Source organism: Pristis pectinata, chromosome 4, assembly GCF_009764475.1.
Source record: "Pristis pectinata isolate sPriPec2 chromosome 4, sPriPec2.1.pri, whole genome shotgun sequence".
Taxonomy (NCBI): domain Eukaryota; kingdom Metazoa; phylum Chordata; class Chondrichthyes; order Rhinopristiformes; family Pristidae; genus Pristis; species Pristis pectinata.
This window is the reverse complement of record NC_067408.1, coordinates 4,456,239-4,472,430: the sequence shown is the minus strand read 5'-3', so window position 1 is coordinate 4,472,430 and position 16,192 is coordinate 4,456,239. Positions and strand designations below refer to the sequence as shown.

General features: G+C 50.6%; 1 protein-coding gene across 2 annotated transcripts in view; it reads left to right on the top strand.

The window, feature by feature from the left end:
* The window catches only part of anxa6 (annexin A6), an 80,304-nt gene extending 69,528 nt beyond the window's left edge, over positions 1-10,776 (top strand). Inside the window, exons 22-25 of one of the 2 annotated variants that reach the window (XM_052013805.1) lie at positions 1,484-1,579; positions 3,327-3,385; positions 4,916-5,038; positions 8,047-10,776. In XM_052013805.1, coding sequence (XP_051869765.1) covers positions 1,484-1,579; positions 3,327-3,385; positions 4,916-5,038; positions 8,047-8,106 — 338 coding nt within the window. In that variant the 3' untranslated portion in view covers positions 8,107-10,776. The remainder of the gene's footprint in view (positions 1-1,483; positions 1,580-3,326; positions 3,386-4,915; positions 5,039-8,046) is intronic. The other variant, XM_052013804.1, reaches the window with a different exon arrangement.
* The last annotated feature ends 5,416 nt before the right edge of the window (positions 10,777-16,192 follow it).

Sequence of the window (16,192 nt, the reverse complement as noted above, 5' to 3'; positions counted from 1 at the left end):
GTGCAAAAGCCCGAAAGTATGTACCACCAGGCTTGAGGACAGCTTCTATCCCGCCGTCGTAAGACCTCCTGTACGTTAAAGATGAACCCTTGATCTCGCAGTCTACCTCATCATGGCCCTTGCACCTTATTGTCTGCCTGCACTGCACTTTCTCTGTAACTGTAACGCTTTATTCTGTATTCTGTTATTGTTTTCCCTTGTACTACCTCAATGTATGGAATAATCTGTCTGGATAGCATGCATGCAAATGGTAAGATATCTTTATTAGTCACACGTACATCGAAACACACAGTGAAATGCATCTTTTGCATAGAGTGTTCTGGGGGGCAGCCCGCAAGTGTCTCCACGCTTCTGGCGCCAACGTAGCACGCCCACAACTTCCTAACCCGTACGTCTCAATGAAACAAACTCAATGAAACAAATCTGCAGTGTGCCAGTTTGTATGAGGATAATGTGAGAGCAAGCATTTATCACGAGTAGTATAGAGGCATCAAATGATCTCACCCTTATCTACCTTCACACTTTCCTAACATTCTAACTGCTGGGAATAATTTTATTATTGTACAATTAACTTAACCTCACTGTATCTTGGTACATGTGACAATAATAAACCAATTACCAATTCAGACATTTCTATCATGGGGTAAAGTTTCCGACTATCTGCCCTATTTACGCCCCTTGTAATTTTGTACACCTCCATCATGTTCTCCCTCAGCCTCGTCTGCTCCTGGGAAAACAACCCCAGCCTCTCCCACCTCACATCATGAGTGAAACCTCCCATCCCAGACGATATCCCGGTGACTCTCCTCTCCCCAGTGGGACATGGGCCCGTGCAGAAGGCAACGTCATAACAGTAGAGCAGTACAGGAATAGGCCCTTCGGCCCACGATGTCTTTACCGACCATGATGCCAAATTAAACTAAATCTCTTCTGCCTGCACGTGATCCACATCCCTCCACTCCCTGCATATTCATGTAACTATCTAACAGCCTCTTTAAACACCTCTATTGTATCTGCCTCCACCACCACCGCTCCAGGCACCCACCACTCTCGTGTGTAAAAAAAACTTGCCCCGCACATCTCCTTTGAACTTCCGCCCTCTGAACTTAAATGCAAGTTCTCCAGTGCTTGACATTTCTACCCTGGGGTGAAGATTCTGGCTGTCTATTTATCTCTGCCTCTCATAATTTTATAAACTTCCATCAGGTCTCCCTTCGGCCTCCGACGCTCCAGAGAAAACAACCCAAGTTCGTCCAACCTCTCCTTTTCATTCATACTCTCTAATCCAGGCCGCATCCTGGTGAACCTCTTCTGCACCCTTTCCAGAGCCTCCACATCCTTCCTGTAATGGGGCGACCAGAACTGCACACAGTGCTCCAAGGGCAGCCTAACCAGAGTTTTATACAGCTGCAACGTGACTTCCCAACTCTAATGCTCACTGACCCACGTTGACTGACGATTCACAGGCCTGAACTCCTTTCAGTTTTTCAGGATTACATTAAACTAACCAACAAGGATATCGAGCAGGCCATCAAGAACGAGATGTCTGGAGACCTCATGAGCGGGCTGATTGCGATCGGTGAGTCCTCGCGAACAACCTCGTGTGTGGTCGAAAGGCAAACAAACCGCAGATGCTGGGAACCTGACATAAGAACAGAGATTGCTGGAAACACTCAGCAGGTCAGGCAGCATCTGTGGAGGGAGGAATTGAGTCAATGTTACAGCTGGATGGCCTTGCATCAAAACTGGTCACCCAGCACAAAGAGGAACGGCTGGTTATCTGAAGTTGTTGAATTCATCCCAATTTGTCCATGCCTATCTAATCTACTCCCATATGCCTGCATTAGCCCATACCCCTCACCACCTTTCCTGTCGAAATACCCGTCCAAATGCCTTTTAATTTCATTTGTATCAGCTTCTTCCTTGATCTCAGGCAGCTTGTTCCATATACTCGTCACCTTCTGTGTGGAAAAACTTGCCCCTCTGATCCCCTTTAAACATCCCCTCTCACCTTAAACCTATGCCCTCAGACTCCCCCACCCTCGGAAAAGGACTCTGACTATCTACCCCATCTATACCCCTCATGATTTTATGTTCACCCCTCAGTCTATCCAATGTCTCTTTATAACCACAGCCCTCCAGTCCAGGCAAGATCCTAGTGAATCTCTTCTCCATTCTCTCTAATGCTACCCCATCCTTCCTGTAGTGTGGTGACCAGAACTGAACACAGTACTTAGAGTATTGTGTTCAATTCTGGTCACCTCATTATAGAAGGATGGGGAAGCTTTAGAGAGGGTGCAGAGGAGATTTACCAGGATGCTTCCAGGATTGGAGAACATGTCTTATGAGGATAGGTTGGGCGAGCTAGGGCTTTTCTCTTTGGAGCGACAGAGGATGAGAGGTGACTTGATAGAGGTGGATAAGATTATGAGGGGCATAGATAGAGTGGACAGCCAGCACCTTATCCCCAGGGCAGCAAAGGCCAATACCAGAGGACATCAGTTTAAGGTCAGAGGAGGAAAGTTTAAGGGAGAGGTAGGTTCTTTACACAGCGAGTGGTGGGTGCCTGGAACACACTGCCGGGGGTGGGGGTAGAGGCTGATACAATAGGGATATTTAAAGACTCTTAGATAGGCACATGGGTGTAAGGAAAATGGAGGGTTATGGGCTGTGTAGGAGGGAAGGGTTAGATTTATCATGGAGTAGGTTTATATAGGTCGGCACAACATGGTGGGCCGAAGGGCCTGTACTGTGTTGTACTGTTCTATGTACTCCAAGTGCGGCCTGACCGATGTTTTATACAGCTGTAACGTGACATCCCAACTCTTGTACTTAAGGCCTCGGCCAATGAAGGCAAACATGCCGAATGCCTTCTTCACTGCCTGGTCCAGCTGTATCGCCACGTCCAGGGAGCTATGGACTCGATCCCAGGATCCCTCTGTACATCGACGCTCCCTCGGTCCCCGCCATTCTACGTGTCCTGTTAGGATTTGATGTCCCAAAAACGCATTACCTCCCACCTTATCATGTAACGTTAGGTTTTCTCTCCTCTGCCTCACATGGAATCAGTGGTGGCCACTCTGCCCATTAACAGTGCCAGCTCCTTTGAAGAATGGTCACGTGGTCTGAATGTTTCTTAGTTTCCCGCAACTTTCTCTCCGCCAGATTTCCGTTTGAGAGTTCTCATTGGATCACCCAATTGTAATTCAGATTCAACGAGATAAATTCAGTCCGGCGTTGGGGATTTTTAGACGATAAAGGTACAGTCTGATGTCGTACAAATTGTGCTGTGTCCAATTTTTCCTTTCTTTCTCTCTGTCTCCTAGTGCGTTCCATCAAGAACAAACCTTCGTTCTTTGCCGAGAGGTTATACAAGTCCATGAAGGTAAAGTACAAAATTCAGTTCATCTCATTGAATTATGCAAAAGTCTGCACTATTCAAAACTTTAAATGTTCCATTGCACTTGGAGGAGAATTATACCCCATCCTTCTTAAATCTTGGGGTCTGGCCACAGCCATTTATTGTCCTCGAGAAGGTACAATGATGGTGGTGGAGTCTGATAGGAGTCTGATAGAAGGTGGGGCACAGAACCAAGTGAGGGAGGTGGGGAGGGCAGATGGGAGCAGTGGGGGGGGAGGGGACCCAGTGGGAGGGGTGTGTGGGTGGTGGACAGATGGAGTAGGCAGGGGAGGGGAAGAAGCTAGCTGATAGGGGACTGGGGGTCGGGGGGGAGGGGTGGTGTGGAAATATTTGTGGATGGTGCACACTGCAGCCACTGTCTGCTGATGGTGGAAAGAATTAATATTTTGATAGATAGACAGAGCCAAGGTTCGACCCGGACTTGCTCTGCATGGTAGAACCTACTCACTGGAGCTGACTAGACCCCACTGGTTAAACCAGCGCCTTGGTGAAGTCCTTATGGAGAAGGTTCTCCCACAGTGGTGTTGGGGAGGGAGGGGGGTTCCAGGATTTAGACCCAGTGCCAATGAAGGACTGGCGAGATATTCCGAAGTCAGGATGGCCGGCAGTGTGGAGGGGAACCTGCAGATGGCGGTGTTTGACATAGAACGCAGAACACAGGACAGTACAGGAACAGGCCCTTCAGCCCACGATGTTGTGCCTGTGTTGCCGTGGTGTTGTTAAGCTAATGACACCTAATCCCCTCTGCATATGATCCATATCCTTCCATTCTCTGCACATGCATGTGTCTACCAAAGAGCCTCTTAAATGCCTCTATCGTATCTGCCTCCACCACCACCCCTGGCAGCAAATTCCAGGCACCCACCGCTCTCTGTGTAAAATACTTGCCCCCCACATCTCCTTTCTCCTTCACACCTTAAATGCATGCCCTCTGGTATTAGACATTTCAACCCCGGGGGAGAAACATACAGGCTGTCTATTCTATCTACCCTTCCAATAATCTTATAGGGTCTCCCCTCAGTCTCAGCTGCTCCAGTGAAAACAACCCAAGTTTGTCCAACCTCTCCTTATAGCACCTGCCCTCTAATCCACACAGTATCTCGGTGAACCTCTTCTGCACCCTCTCCAAAGCCTCCACATCCTTCCTGTAATAGGGCAAGCAGAATTGAATGCAATACTCCAGATGCAGCCTAACCAGAGTTTTATAAAGCTGCAACATAACTTCCTGACTCTTGAACTCAGTGCCTCGACTAATAAAGGCAGGCATGCCATATGCCTTCTTTACCTGCCTCTACTGCCCTTGTCCTTGTTGGTGGGAGAGGTGGTGGGTTTGGGAGGTGCCCTGAGTGAGTAACTACAGTGCATTTTGTAGACGGTACACACTGCTGCCTTCAGAACCCCCAACGTATTGTGCAGAGAGCTTCTGTTCAGCTGCTTCTGATGTGCATCCAGCTTCCGTTTACCTCTGACTTTGACCTTGTGTGTGTTTTCCAGGGAGCTGGGACAGATGACAGGACTCTGATCAGGATCATGGTGTCCAGAAGCGAAATAGACCTGATGAACATCCGGCATGAGTTCAAGCAGATGTACGACACGTCACTCTACTCCTTCATCGAGGCAAGTGTCAGACCTTAAACCTCATCCGCACCGTGACGTGCCCCTCACTGCCACCGAGAGCCGCTGCCTCACAGCCCCGGAGACCCGGGTTCGATCCCGATCTCCACCGCTGTCTGTGTGGAGTTTGCACGCTCTCCCTGTGACTGCGGGGGTTTGCCCCGGAGGGCTCCAGTTTTCTCCCACAAGACATGCGGGTTGGTGGGTTAATTGACCACCGCAAATTACCCCTGGTGTGGGTGAGGGGTAGAATCTGGGGGGAGTGGATGGGAATGTGGGGAGAATAAAATGGGTTTGGGTAGGATGAGTGTAAATCGGTGGCTGATGGTTAGCACAGACACAATGGGCCGAAGGGCCTGTTCCTGCTCTGTACTGTTCTACGTTCCGCAAAAACCTCCAGGGGACTGGGACTGACTGGATTGCTGTAGAGAGCTGGCACGGACTCGATGGGCTGACTGGCCCCTGGAATGGAATGACTCCATGACCCAAGGGTGGTTTTTAAGGAACACCTTAAAGGAAGAGAGATCTCAGGGTTTGACATGAAGGTTGAGAAATTCACCCTGAAACGCTGCTGGTCTCGATTGAAGTGGTGAGTGAGTGGAAGGACTGTTGTAGATATTTGCAGCGAGGGTACCAGTGGGCTCAAAGGGGTTTGCTCTTCCCCACTGTAGCTTGGTTATTGAGCTGTATAGAGTTACTCCATTTGGTGGACGCACAAAGGGATCTGGGACTATCGCATTTGGGTGAGTTGCCGTGGCAGAGAGCTGGCACGTGTGTGATTGCTGAGTGGCCTCCCCACCCCAGACATCCTCTCTTCTGTCCTCTCCCATTGGGCAGAAGATACAAAGGCCTGAAAGCACGTACCACCAGACTCAAGGACAGCTTCTATCCCACTGTGACTATTGAACCGTTCCCTTATACGATGAGATGGACTCTTGACCTCACAATCTACCTCGTTATGACCTTGCACCTTATTGTCTGCCTGCACTGCACTTTCTCTGTAACTGTAACACTTTATTCTGCATTCTGTTATTGTTTTCCCTTGTACTACCTCAATGCACTGATGTGATGAAATGATCTGTATGGATGGCATGCAAAACAAAGTTTTACAGTGTACCTCGGTACGTGTGACAATAATAAGATAAGATTTCTTTATTAGTCACATGTACATTGAAACACACAGTGAAATGCATCTTTTGCGTAGAGTGTTCTGGGGGCAGCCCGCAAGTGTCGCCACGCTTCCAGCACCAACATTGCATGCCCACAACTTCCTAACCCGTACGTCTTTGGAATGTGGGAGGAAACCGGAGCACCCGGAGGAAACCCACGCAGACATGGGGAGAACGTACAAACTCCTTACAGACAGCAGTGGGAATTGAACCCGGGTCGCTGCCGCTGTAATAGTGTTATGCTAACTGCTACACTACCGTGCTTGCCAATAATAAACCAATTTACCAATTTACTAGTACCTGGAGGACGTTTACACAACCCCTCCTCCCCATCTGACCCCTGCCATTCTAGGCTCATAGAGGAAGCTTGGCAGAGACTGGGATCATAGAAATTAATGGCCATTCAGTCCATTGTCTCCATGCTAGGAGTGGCTGGAATTGTTCGTCTTGGGGGGGGGGGGGTAGAAGGTTAAGGGGAGATTTAGTGGAGGTGTTCAGGATTACCAAAGGGGCTTTGATGGGGGAGGGAACGAGGTGGCAGAAGAGTCGGTGCCCAGCGGAGTGCAGATTCCCAGCGAAGGGGAGCCAAAAACTTAAGGACGTAGGTTGAAGGTGAGAGGGGAGAGATTTGATAGGGTTACGAGGGGCAACTTCTTCACGCAGAGGGTGGTGGGTATAAGGAATGAGCTGCCGGAGGAAGTGGTTGAGGCAGGTGTATTAACAACATTTAAAAGGCACTTGGTTTAAGTACATGGACAGGAGGACCTTAGAGAGATATGGGCCAAACATTGGCAAATGGGACTAGCTTGGTGGGCACCATGGACAGGTTGGGCCGAAGGGCCTGTTTCCATGCTGTGTTACACAGAGAGGAGTCATAGTCATGGATTCGGACAGCATGGAAACAGGCCTTCGGCCCAACTGGTCTATGCTGACCGAGATGCCCATTTGCCCGCGTTTTGCCCATATCCCTCTGAACCTTCCCTATCCTTGTACCTGTCCGAGCGTCTTTTCAAAGGAGGTGACAAGGTTTTCTCCACAGCAAGTTGCTGGGGTGAAAGAGGGTTCAGTTGGAACATTCCAGAGTTGGACCAGGAGAAACTTGGGGAAAGAAAGGGGTGGGGGGAGGGGGCGGTTTCTGGACCAGTTGGGGAACTCTGTCAACGTTGGTGAAATTGGTATTGGTTTATTATTGTCACTTGTACCGAGGTACAGTGAAAAACTTGTCCTGCATACCGATCGTACAGGTCAATTCATTCCACAGTGCAGTTACATTGAGTGCATAGTGCATTGAGGTAGTACAGGTAAAAACAATAACAGTACAGAGTAAAGTGTCACAGCTACAGAGAAAGTGCAGTGCAATAAGGTGCAAGGTCACAAGGTAGATCGTGAGGTCATAGTCCACCTTATACGATAAGGGAACCATTCAATAGTCTTATCATGGTAGGATAGAAGCTGTCCTTGAGCCTGGTGGTACGTGCCCTCAGGCTCCTGTATCTTCTACCCGATGGGAGAGGAGAGAAGGGAGAATGTCCCGGGTGGGTGGGGTCTTTGATTATGCTGGCTGCTTCACCAAGACAGCGAGAGGTAAAGACAGAGTCCACGGAGGGGAGGCTGGTGTCTGTGACGCATTGGGCTGTGTCCACAACTCTCTGCAGTTTCTTGTGGTCCTGGGCAGAGCAGTTGCTGTACCAAGCCGTGATGCATCCGGATAGGATGCTTTCTATGGTGCATCGATAAAATATACCACTGGGCTGAATGGCGTCATCTCGAGCTGCACGCTGGTCTCTGAGTGTGGATCTGAGTACAAAATAAAAGGACCACCTGCTCTGTGTTCATCCTTAGAGCGATACGTCGGGGGATTACAGCAAGGTGCTGCTGATGCTGTGTGGCGGCGAGGATTAGCAGCGGTGGCCCCACCCGATCGTGTTGGTGTTGCCTTCGACCGCTGGAGAGATGCCAGGGTAGGAGGTGGATGGGCCGCGCTACTGGATCAGTGCGGGATGAAAAGCCAACACCCCCCCCCCCCCACCTTACGTTCTGTTCCCCCTCACCCTGCCCAAATCTGCGTGGCAGGAGCCGAGGCTGGGATCTTGCTGACCCCACGTGCATCACAGCAAACTCGATCTTGCACTCCTTGTCCTGGGGACCCCGTGCACCTAAATCACCGGCTGGGACTCTGCAGGCGCCCGGTCTCCGGAAGCCTCGAACTCTCCGATTCCAGCCCAGCGTGTCACCGAGTCGGAGGTTCTACGGGTCACCTCCAGAACCGTGACCTGGCCTCTGCCACCGGTGGCCTCCAAACCTGCACCTGCGACCACTTCCCCTCATTGGTGGGTTTTGCCCCATCCACTCACCCAATGTCCCATCAAAGCCCGGCCACGCCCTCCCCACTGGTCTCCGACAGGGTCTCTGTCACCAGCTTGTGAACCGTTCCTCAAGGACTCCGGGTGTGTATCCCATGATTGCTCCTTCCTCCAACCTGAGGGTTCGCCCCATTCATCATTGTCCCCACTCTGTAACCCTGTGGAGCCCGTCCTTGTGCTTCACCCCCAGCCTTCCCATCCACCCGTCCCCCCTGCTCTGACCTCCCCTGCCAGCTGCCATCACCCTCCCAGTTTCCAACACCTCCTCCCAATCTGCCCCTTCCCATCATCCCCTCCTGTTGTACCTCTTCCCATCATCTACCACCCCTGTATGGTTGCCCCTACCAATCCCCTCACGTTGTACCTCTTCCCATCATCCCCCTGTGGTGCACCTCTTCCCATCATCCTGTCATGTTGTACCTCTTCCCATCATCCCCTCCTGTTGTACCTCTTCCCATCATCCCCTCCTGTTGTACCTCTTCCCATCATCTACCACCCCTGTATGGTTGCCCCTACCAATCCCCTCACGTTGTACCTCTTCCCATCATCCCCCTGTGGTGCACCTCTTCCCATCATCCTGTCATGTTGTACCTCTTCCCATCATCCCCTCACGTTGTACCTCTTCCCATCATCCCCCTGTGGTGCACCTCTTCCCATCATCCTGTCATGTTGTACCTCTTCCCATCATCCCCTCCTGTTGTACCTCTTCCCATCATCCCCTCCTGTTGTACCTCTTCCCATCATCCCCTCCTGTTGTACCTCTTTCCCATCACTCCCTTCTGCCTTGCCCTCTCCCATTTTGCCCTCTCCCATTGCCCACTACCAATCCCCTTCCCATCAGCCCCTACTGTTGTACCTCTTCCCATCATCCCCTACTGTTGTACCTCTTCCCATCATCCCCTCCTACAGCCCTTCTGGCCATTTACCCCCTCCTGTCAACCATTCCCCGTCACCCACCCTTCCCATCACCCCCTCCACCCCCATAATGCCCCCTCCTCACACCTCACCCTGCCTGCCTCATGGACCCTGACCCAGCACGGCGGTGAAGGGACAGGACGCCGAGTCCGATACGCTCGGTGGGGAGGGAGGGGTCTTCTCTGGGAGGTTCATGTCTCAGTCCCCGTGGGGAAAAGAGCCACAGCCGGGAAAAGCGTTGGCAAAATAAAGCCTCACTCTCCATCTCCAACATTCCCAGACTTGGGAGCTTCCAACCAGACCTGTAGACCGCCGGGAATGAATTCTACCTGGATAACCCTCCTTAATTCCCAGAAAACCTGGCCTTCCTGTTGAGCCTTCCTTCTCTCCTTCCTCTCCCCTTCAAAGTTGCGGTAGAATTCCCGAGGCTTCAGACTCGAATACAGGCACCAGTGATCCCTGCACCTCAACCCAGGAGGCCCTTTGGCTGTGGTGCCGGAAAACCCAACCCAGATTCCTTCTGGGATATCTAGAGTTTGCAAAGGTTCTTGGACTTGCGGCAACAAACTGATCCTGGGGTTGGCTCAGTGCAGAGGCCAGTGTAACTTCCACACACAGACTCCATCACCATCCGTCCCTTCCTCGATACCAGGCTGGTGAAAGCCACTGTCTGGAAGCTTATACATGCCTGGCTCACCAGGGTGGGCGTCAAGGACAACCCCTGGCTTGAGAGAGATTGGGTGAGGAAGATGTTAGTCTTTGGCAGGTGGGCATATCTGTTGATGGTTGGTTGGCATCCCTGGTGGGTGAGGTATTAGAGGAGGGCATCTTCTGCCCATCAGCTGGTTTGCACTCCTTCCCCAGCCGCCTCTTCCAATTCCCCACCCTTCGGTGCCTCTGGAGCTGATGTCCTGGATACTCCTTGAAGGAAGAAGCACTGTGCGTTAATTATCAGGTGAAAAAATATTGGGGGTGACGGAAGATGAGGAGGGAAATGGAGGAGGGAGTTCCTGCGGTTGTGTCACCAGAGACTCCATCCAACTGGACTGGGCAACCCTTCCTTTCCCTCACCCCCACCCTCCCCCACCAGTACCGGAGCCCTGGGCCCTTCACTATCTCCAAGGACAGAGTAAGACATCGCCATAGACACCACCACCCAATCCTGGTGCCACCTCTACCAATCTCCCCAGGGCTTACTTCTGCATGCAATCTACGTTCCCCTTAATGCTCTATGTGCTTATGTCAGCTTGTCTTATTTTATATAAAGATTCCAATAAACTTGTAAAGATCCATTTTCCTTGCCTTCTGTTTCTATTTCTCTCTGGTGCCAAGAGGTGAAACTTTTCTCAAACGAGGGGACATAGTTACAAGAGTAGGGGCCAGTCAGGTAAAACTGAGATGTGTGGGAGTATTATCTCGAGAATGCTCTAGAATTCTCTGTCCTCAAAGGGTTAGCATGGAAACAGGCCATTTGGCCCAGTTTGTCCATGCCAACAAAGTTGTCCACCTGAGTAAGTCCCATTTGCTTGCGTTTGGCCCATTTCCTTCTAAATCTTTCCTATCCATGAATCTGTCTACGTTCCTTTCGGGTCCCATCTCACCCACCTCCTCTGGCAGCTTGTTCCATATATGCACTACCCTCTGTGTGAAAAATTTGCCCCTTAGGCCCCCTTTAAATATTTCCCCTCAAACGTGTGCCCTCTAGTTTTAGACTCCTCTACCACGGGAAAAAGGCTGTGATCACCCACCTTAGCTCGTTAGAAACCTCTGTCAGGTCACCCCTCAGTCTCCTTCGCTCCAGGGAAAAAAGTCCCAGCCTATCCAGCCTCTCCCTATAACTCAAGCCCTCCAGTCCCGGTAATGTCCTCGTGAATCTTTTCTGCACCCTCTCCAGCTTAATGGCACCCTTCCTATAGCTGGGAGACCTGAACTGTACACGGTGCTCCAAGTGTGGTCTCACCAATGTCTCGTACACCTGTAATACGATGTTCCAACTCCTGTATTCAATACCCTGACCAATGAAGGCCAGCGTGCCAAACACCTTCACCACTTTGTCTATCTGTGTCACCACTTTCAGGGGACTATGTACTTATAACCCAAGGTCTCTCTGTTCTACACTCTCCAGGGCCCTGCCAGTGTAAGTCCTGCCCTGGTTTAACTTCCCAAAATGCAACACTTCACACTTGTCTACACTTCTCGCTGCCTCGGTAAAGCAGCCAACATAATCAAAGACCCCACCCACCCCAGACATTCTCTCTTCTCCCCTCTCCCATCGGGCAGAAGATACAAAAGCCTGAAAGCATGTACCACCAGGCTCAAAGACAGCTTCTATCCCACCCTGGTACGATGAGGTGGACTCTCGACCTCACAATCTACCTTGTTGTGGCCTTGCACCTTATTGTCTGCCTGCACTGCACTTTCTCTGTAACTGTGACACTTTATTCTGCATTCTGTTATTGTTTTCCCTTGTACTGCCTCAATGCACTGATGTGATGAAGTGATCTGTATGGATGGCATGCAGAACAAAGTTTTTCACTGTACCTCGGTACATGTGACAATAATAAACCAATTTACCAACTTCGATCTGCCATTCCTTGATCCACTTTCCCAGGTGATCCATATCATGTTGTAACCGTGGACACCTTCTTCACTGTACATGGTGGTATCTGCAAACTTGCTAATGATTCTCATCCAAATCGTTAACATGATAAGGGGACGGTTGTTCCCATGTCTTGGGGGCAGTGATTTTCCTATAACTGATATCACTAACCGCTCCTCAGTCCACCAATCGCCTCCGACTCCTGTCTCACCACTCTCCCTCTCCTCTATCCCGGCCGTCTCCCCTCTCCCCTCTCAGTCCTGATGCAGGGCTTCGACCTGAAATGTCGACAATTCCTTCCCCCCACCCACAGATGCTGCTCGACCCGCTGAGTTCCTCCAGCAGATTGTGCGTTGCTACAGATTCAGGCATCTGCAGTGCCTTGTGTCTTCATTTAAACCCTCACTACCTTTGACCCTATTAGCTCGATGGGCTGTTTCAGAGGGCGGTCACCACATGTTGTCCAGACTGGTTAAGGACGGGGGATTTCTTCTCCGGAAAGGTGTTGGTGAAGCAGATGGTTGGAAAGGGGCGGCCTATTATCTTTTACATCCACCTGGGGTCAGTGTTGCTCCTGAGATTCAGCCTCTCTGGGCGTGCTGCACTCCCTCGGTACTGGGGTCTCTGCTGTAGAACTTAAAGCATCAACATTAGCGACAAGCTGTGGGGGAGCTAAGCACAAACAGCCCTGATTTCTGTTCTAAGAAAGTGAAGGCACCAGCGTTTCTACTTTCTTAGAAGTTTAAGGAGATTCAGCATGTCATTATGGACTCTGACAAACTTCTGCAGATGTACAGTGGAAAGCATTCTGACTGGTTGTATCACGGCCTGGTGTGGGAACTGCAATGCACTGGATTGCAAGAGGCTGCAGAGAGCGGAGGGACTCAACCAGCTCCATCACGGACACAACCCTCCCCGCCATCGAGGACACCTTCAAGAGGTGATGTCTCAGGAAGGCGACATCCATCATCAGGGACCCCCACCATCTGGGCCGTGCCCTCTTCTCGATGCTGCCATCAGGCAGGAGGTACAGGAGCTTGAAGACCCCACACCTCAAGGTTCAACAACAGCTTCTTCCCCACTGCCGTCAGGTCCTTGAACCTATCTGAAAAACCTTAACACTACCTCGGATTATATTTCTTTGATGTGTCTCTCAATCTTGCACTAGTGATGTTATGTTTATTTTGTCATGTAAGATGTATAATTTATGTTAATTTAAGTTTATGTTAACTTATGTTTGTAATGTACTGTGCTGCTGCTGGAAAAAGCTAATCTTCACGGCATTTATACCCTGAGTATGTGTGCCCATGACAATAAACTTAAACGAACTCTCTCTTTCTAAAATAAACTCACTTCCTGCTGGGTAAAACATTCTCCTCCACTAATAATTCTACAAACAATTTAGTCTGTTTTTTATTTAAATACAGACTTTGAGATGGAGATGGGGTCAGGTCCTGCTCTGTCTCTCTCCAAACCTTTCTCAGTTGAAATTGATGTGGAGTTGAAATTGAACTCAAGACCCATTTGAGAATTCAGAGAACGTAAAACAAACCTGAGCAACTGTGACACAGAAAGAGAAAGTGCTGAGCACTGTAGCAGGCCTGCCAACGTCTGTGGAGAGAGAACAGGTCAGCGAGGATGCCAGTTCCTATGTCTCAGACCCAAAACATTAGAGCTCTCTCTCTCTCTCTCTCTCTCTCTCTCTCTCGCTCCCCCCCCCCCCCCCCCCCCCCCCCCCCTCGTGTCCTTGGTATTCCCAGCACACTTTGTATACCTGTGGGAGTGTATGCTGAATAGGCTGCCCACAGCGTTGGTCAGCAGATCTGCTCCCTGCCTGTGGTTGACGAAAAGACAGTAAATCAGGCTTTAGATGCTTGGAATTGATGTGTGTGTCAATGGGCTGAACGTGGAGTGCAGGCAAGTTATACCTGGCTCTGAGAAGGGAAGATATTACCAACACTCCCCCTCCCACAGTGCAGTGCTCCCTCAGTACAGCCCCTTTTTATTGTACAAAACATTTATTCGGTAAAAACACTACAAAAAACAACGAACAGCAAATACACTACACCTAGTACAGAAAGAAACAGCCCAGCCAAAACCAATACCCGCGCAACACTACGCCCGCTACCGCAACACACACTTCATACCAAAATCGCATCGGTCTCGACAACAACACACGCGATCCCCTGAGGGGCCCACCGGGCGCGGAACTCGGCCAGGGCGCCTGAGGAGACCGCATGCTCCCGTGCCAACGACACCCGCATGCGCACGTAAGCGCGGAAGACGGGCAGGCAGGCCGACCTGCCGGAACCCTTGGCCGCCCGCCGCCGTGTCCCGTGGATGGCCAGCTTGGTCAGGCCCAGCAGGAGACCCACTAGGAGATCCGCCACGTGCCCCTCCCCGCGCCGTCGGTACAGCCCCTTTTTTTTATATATAAACGTTTATTCACTAAAAGCACTACAAAAAGACAACCAGTGTCAAGACACTACATCTAATACAGAAAAGAAGAAACGACGCAACGACATACTACGGTAGAGAATGCAAACTAATACTAACGAAACACACACGCAACGCTACACCCGTTAACGCAACATGCGACACTTCAAATAAGAATCGCGTTCGTACCGTCCACGACACACGCGATTGGAGGGGCCCACCGAGCGTAGAACTCAGGGTGCCCGCGGAAACCGCGTGCTCCCTCTCTAAACACACCCGCGTGTGCACGTAAGCGCTGAAGACGGGCAGGCAGGCAGACCTGCCAGTACCCTCGGTCGCCCGCCGCCGCGTCCCGTGGATTCGGTACAACCCCTCCCACAGTGTGACCCTCCCTCAGTACTGCCCCTCAGCTCTACAACCGGGAACGTGAGCCTTTATTTTGCCTCTACTGCTGGGCACAGGGATGATGCAAAAGCCTCATTATCCTTTGAAATGATTGACCCTGTCTCGTTCCTTCTCCTTCCCAGGGACATCAGCCATCAACTTCAAACGCTGTGCATCAAAAAGTCCCAGGCTCCAACTTCCCCTTTCAAATTTCCAGTTTCCTCTTTGTGTAAGGAAGCGATGAAATGTGGGGTACAGTCTCAGAGACCGCACAACATATCTGGTCTGCTCCACTGTCACAAGCACCCACCATTTAGCCCACGATGTTCATCCATGTGGTGCCTTTAACTTCATAAAGTATCTCCGAAGATGAGTCACAGGCGCATTGTCAATAGAAAGTCAACACCGAGGTACAAATCAAGGCTAGTGATCCAAAGCTCGGTCACAGACTGTGTTGGAGGAGGAGAGAGGGCTGGAGAGTTGAGGAGAGAATCTTCAAAGGCCAGGGTTGGGCAGCTGAAGGCAGGGTTAGATTCAAGGGTGATTAAAACACCAGAACTAAAGGATTATAGGGATCCTGGAGCATTGTAGGAATGGAGGAAGTTGCAGAGAGGTGCTGCTTCAATTATAATATCGAGGTGTGGTTAACACTAGTCAAGAGTATCCACCTAACACAGAAAATGATTAAACATAGAAGAGTACAGCACAGGAACAGGCCCTTCGGCCCACCATGTCTGTGCCGACCACAACGCCAATTTAAGCTGAATCTCTTCTGCCTGCACACGATCCACATCCCTCCACTCCCTGCACGTTCATGTGTCTATCTAACAGCCTCTTAAATGCCACTGAGGTATCTGCCTCCACCACTACCTGTTCCTGACACCCACCACTCTCTGTGTGAAAAACTTGAAACTTTAAACTTTCCATCTCTCACCTTAAATGCATGTCCTCTACTGTCTGAGATTTCTACCCTAGGAAAAAGATTCTGTCTACCCTATCTGTACCCCTTATTTTCTCATATAAACCTCCCTCAGGTCTCCCCTCAGCCTCTGCCGCTCCAGAGAAAACAACCCAAGTTTGTCCAACCTCTCGTCACAGCACGTGCCCTCTAATCCAGGCAGCATCCCGGTGAACCTCTTCTGCACCCTCTCCAAAGCCTCCACATCCTCCCTGTAATGGGGCGACCAGAACTGCACACACAGTTAGTGCTGACAAACGCTTTATTTCACCAGCCGGTTGCGAGGGCCAGTCTATTTGCCTTGAGCTACTGGAGTGGAAAACTCCATCCATT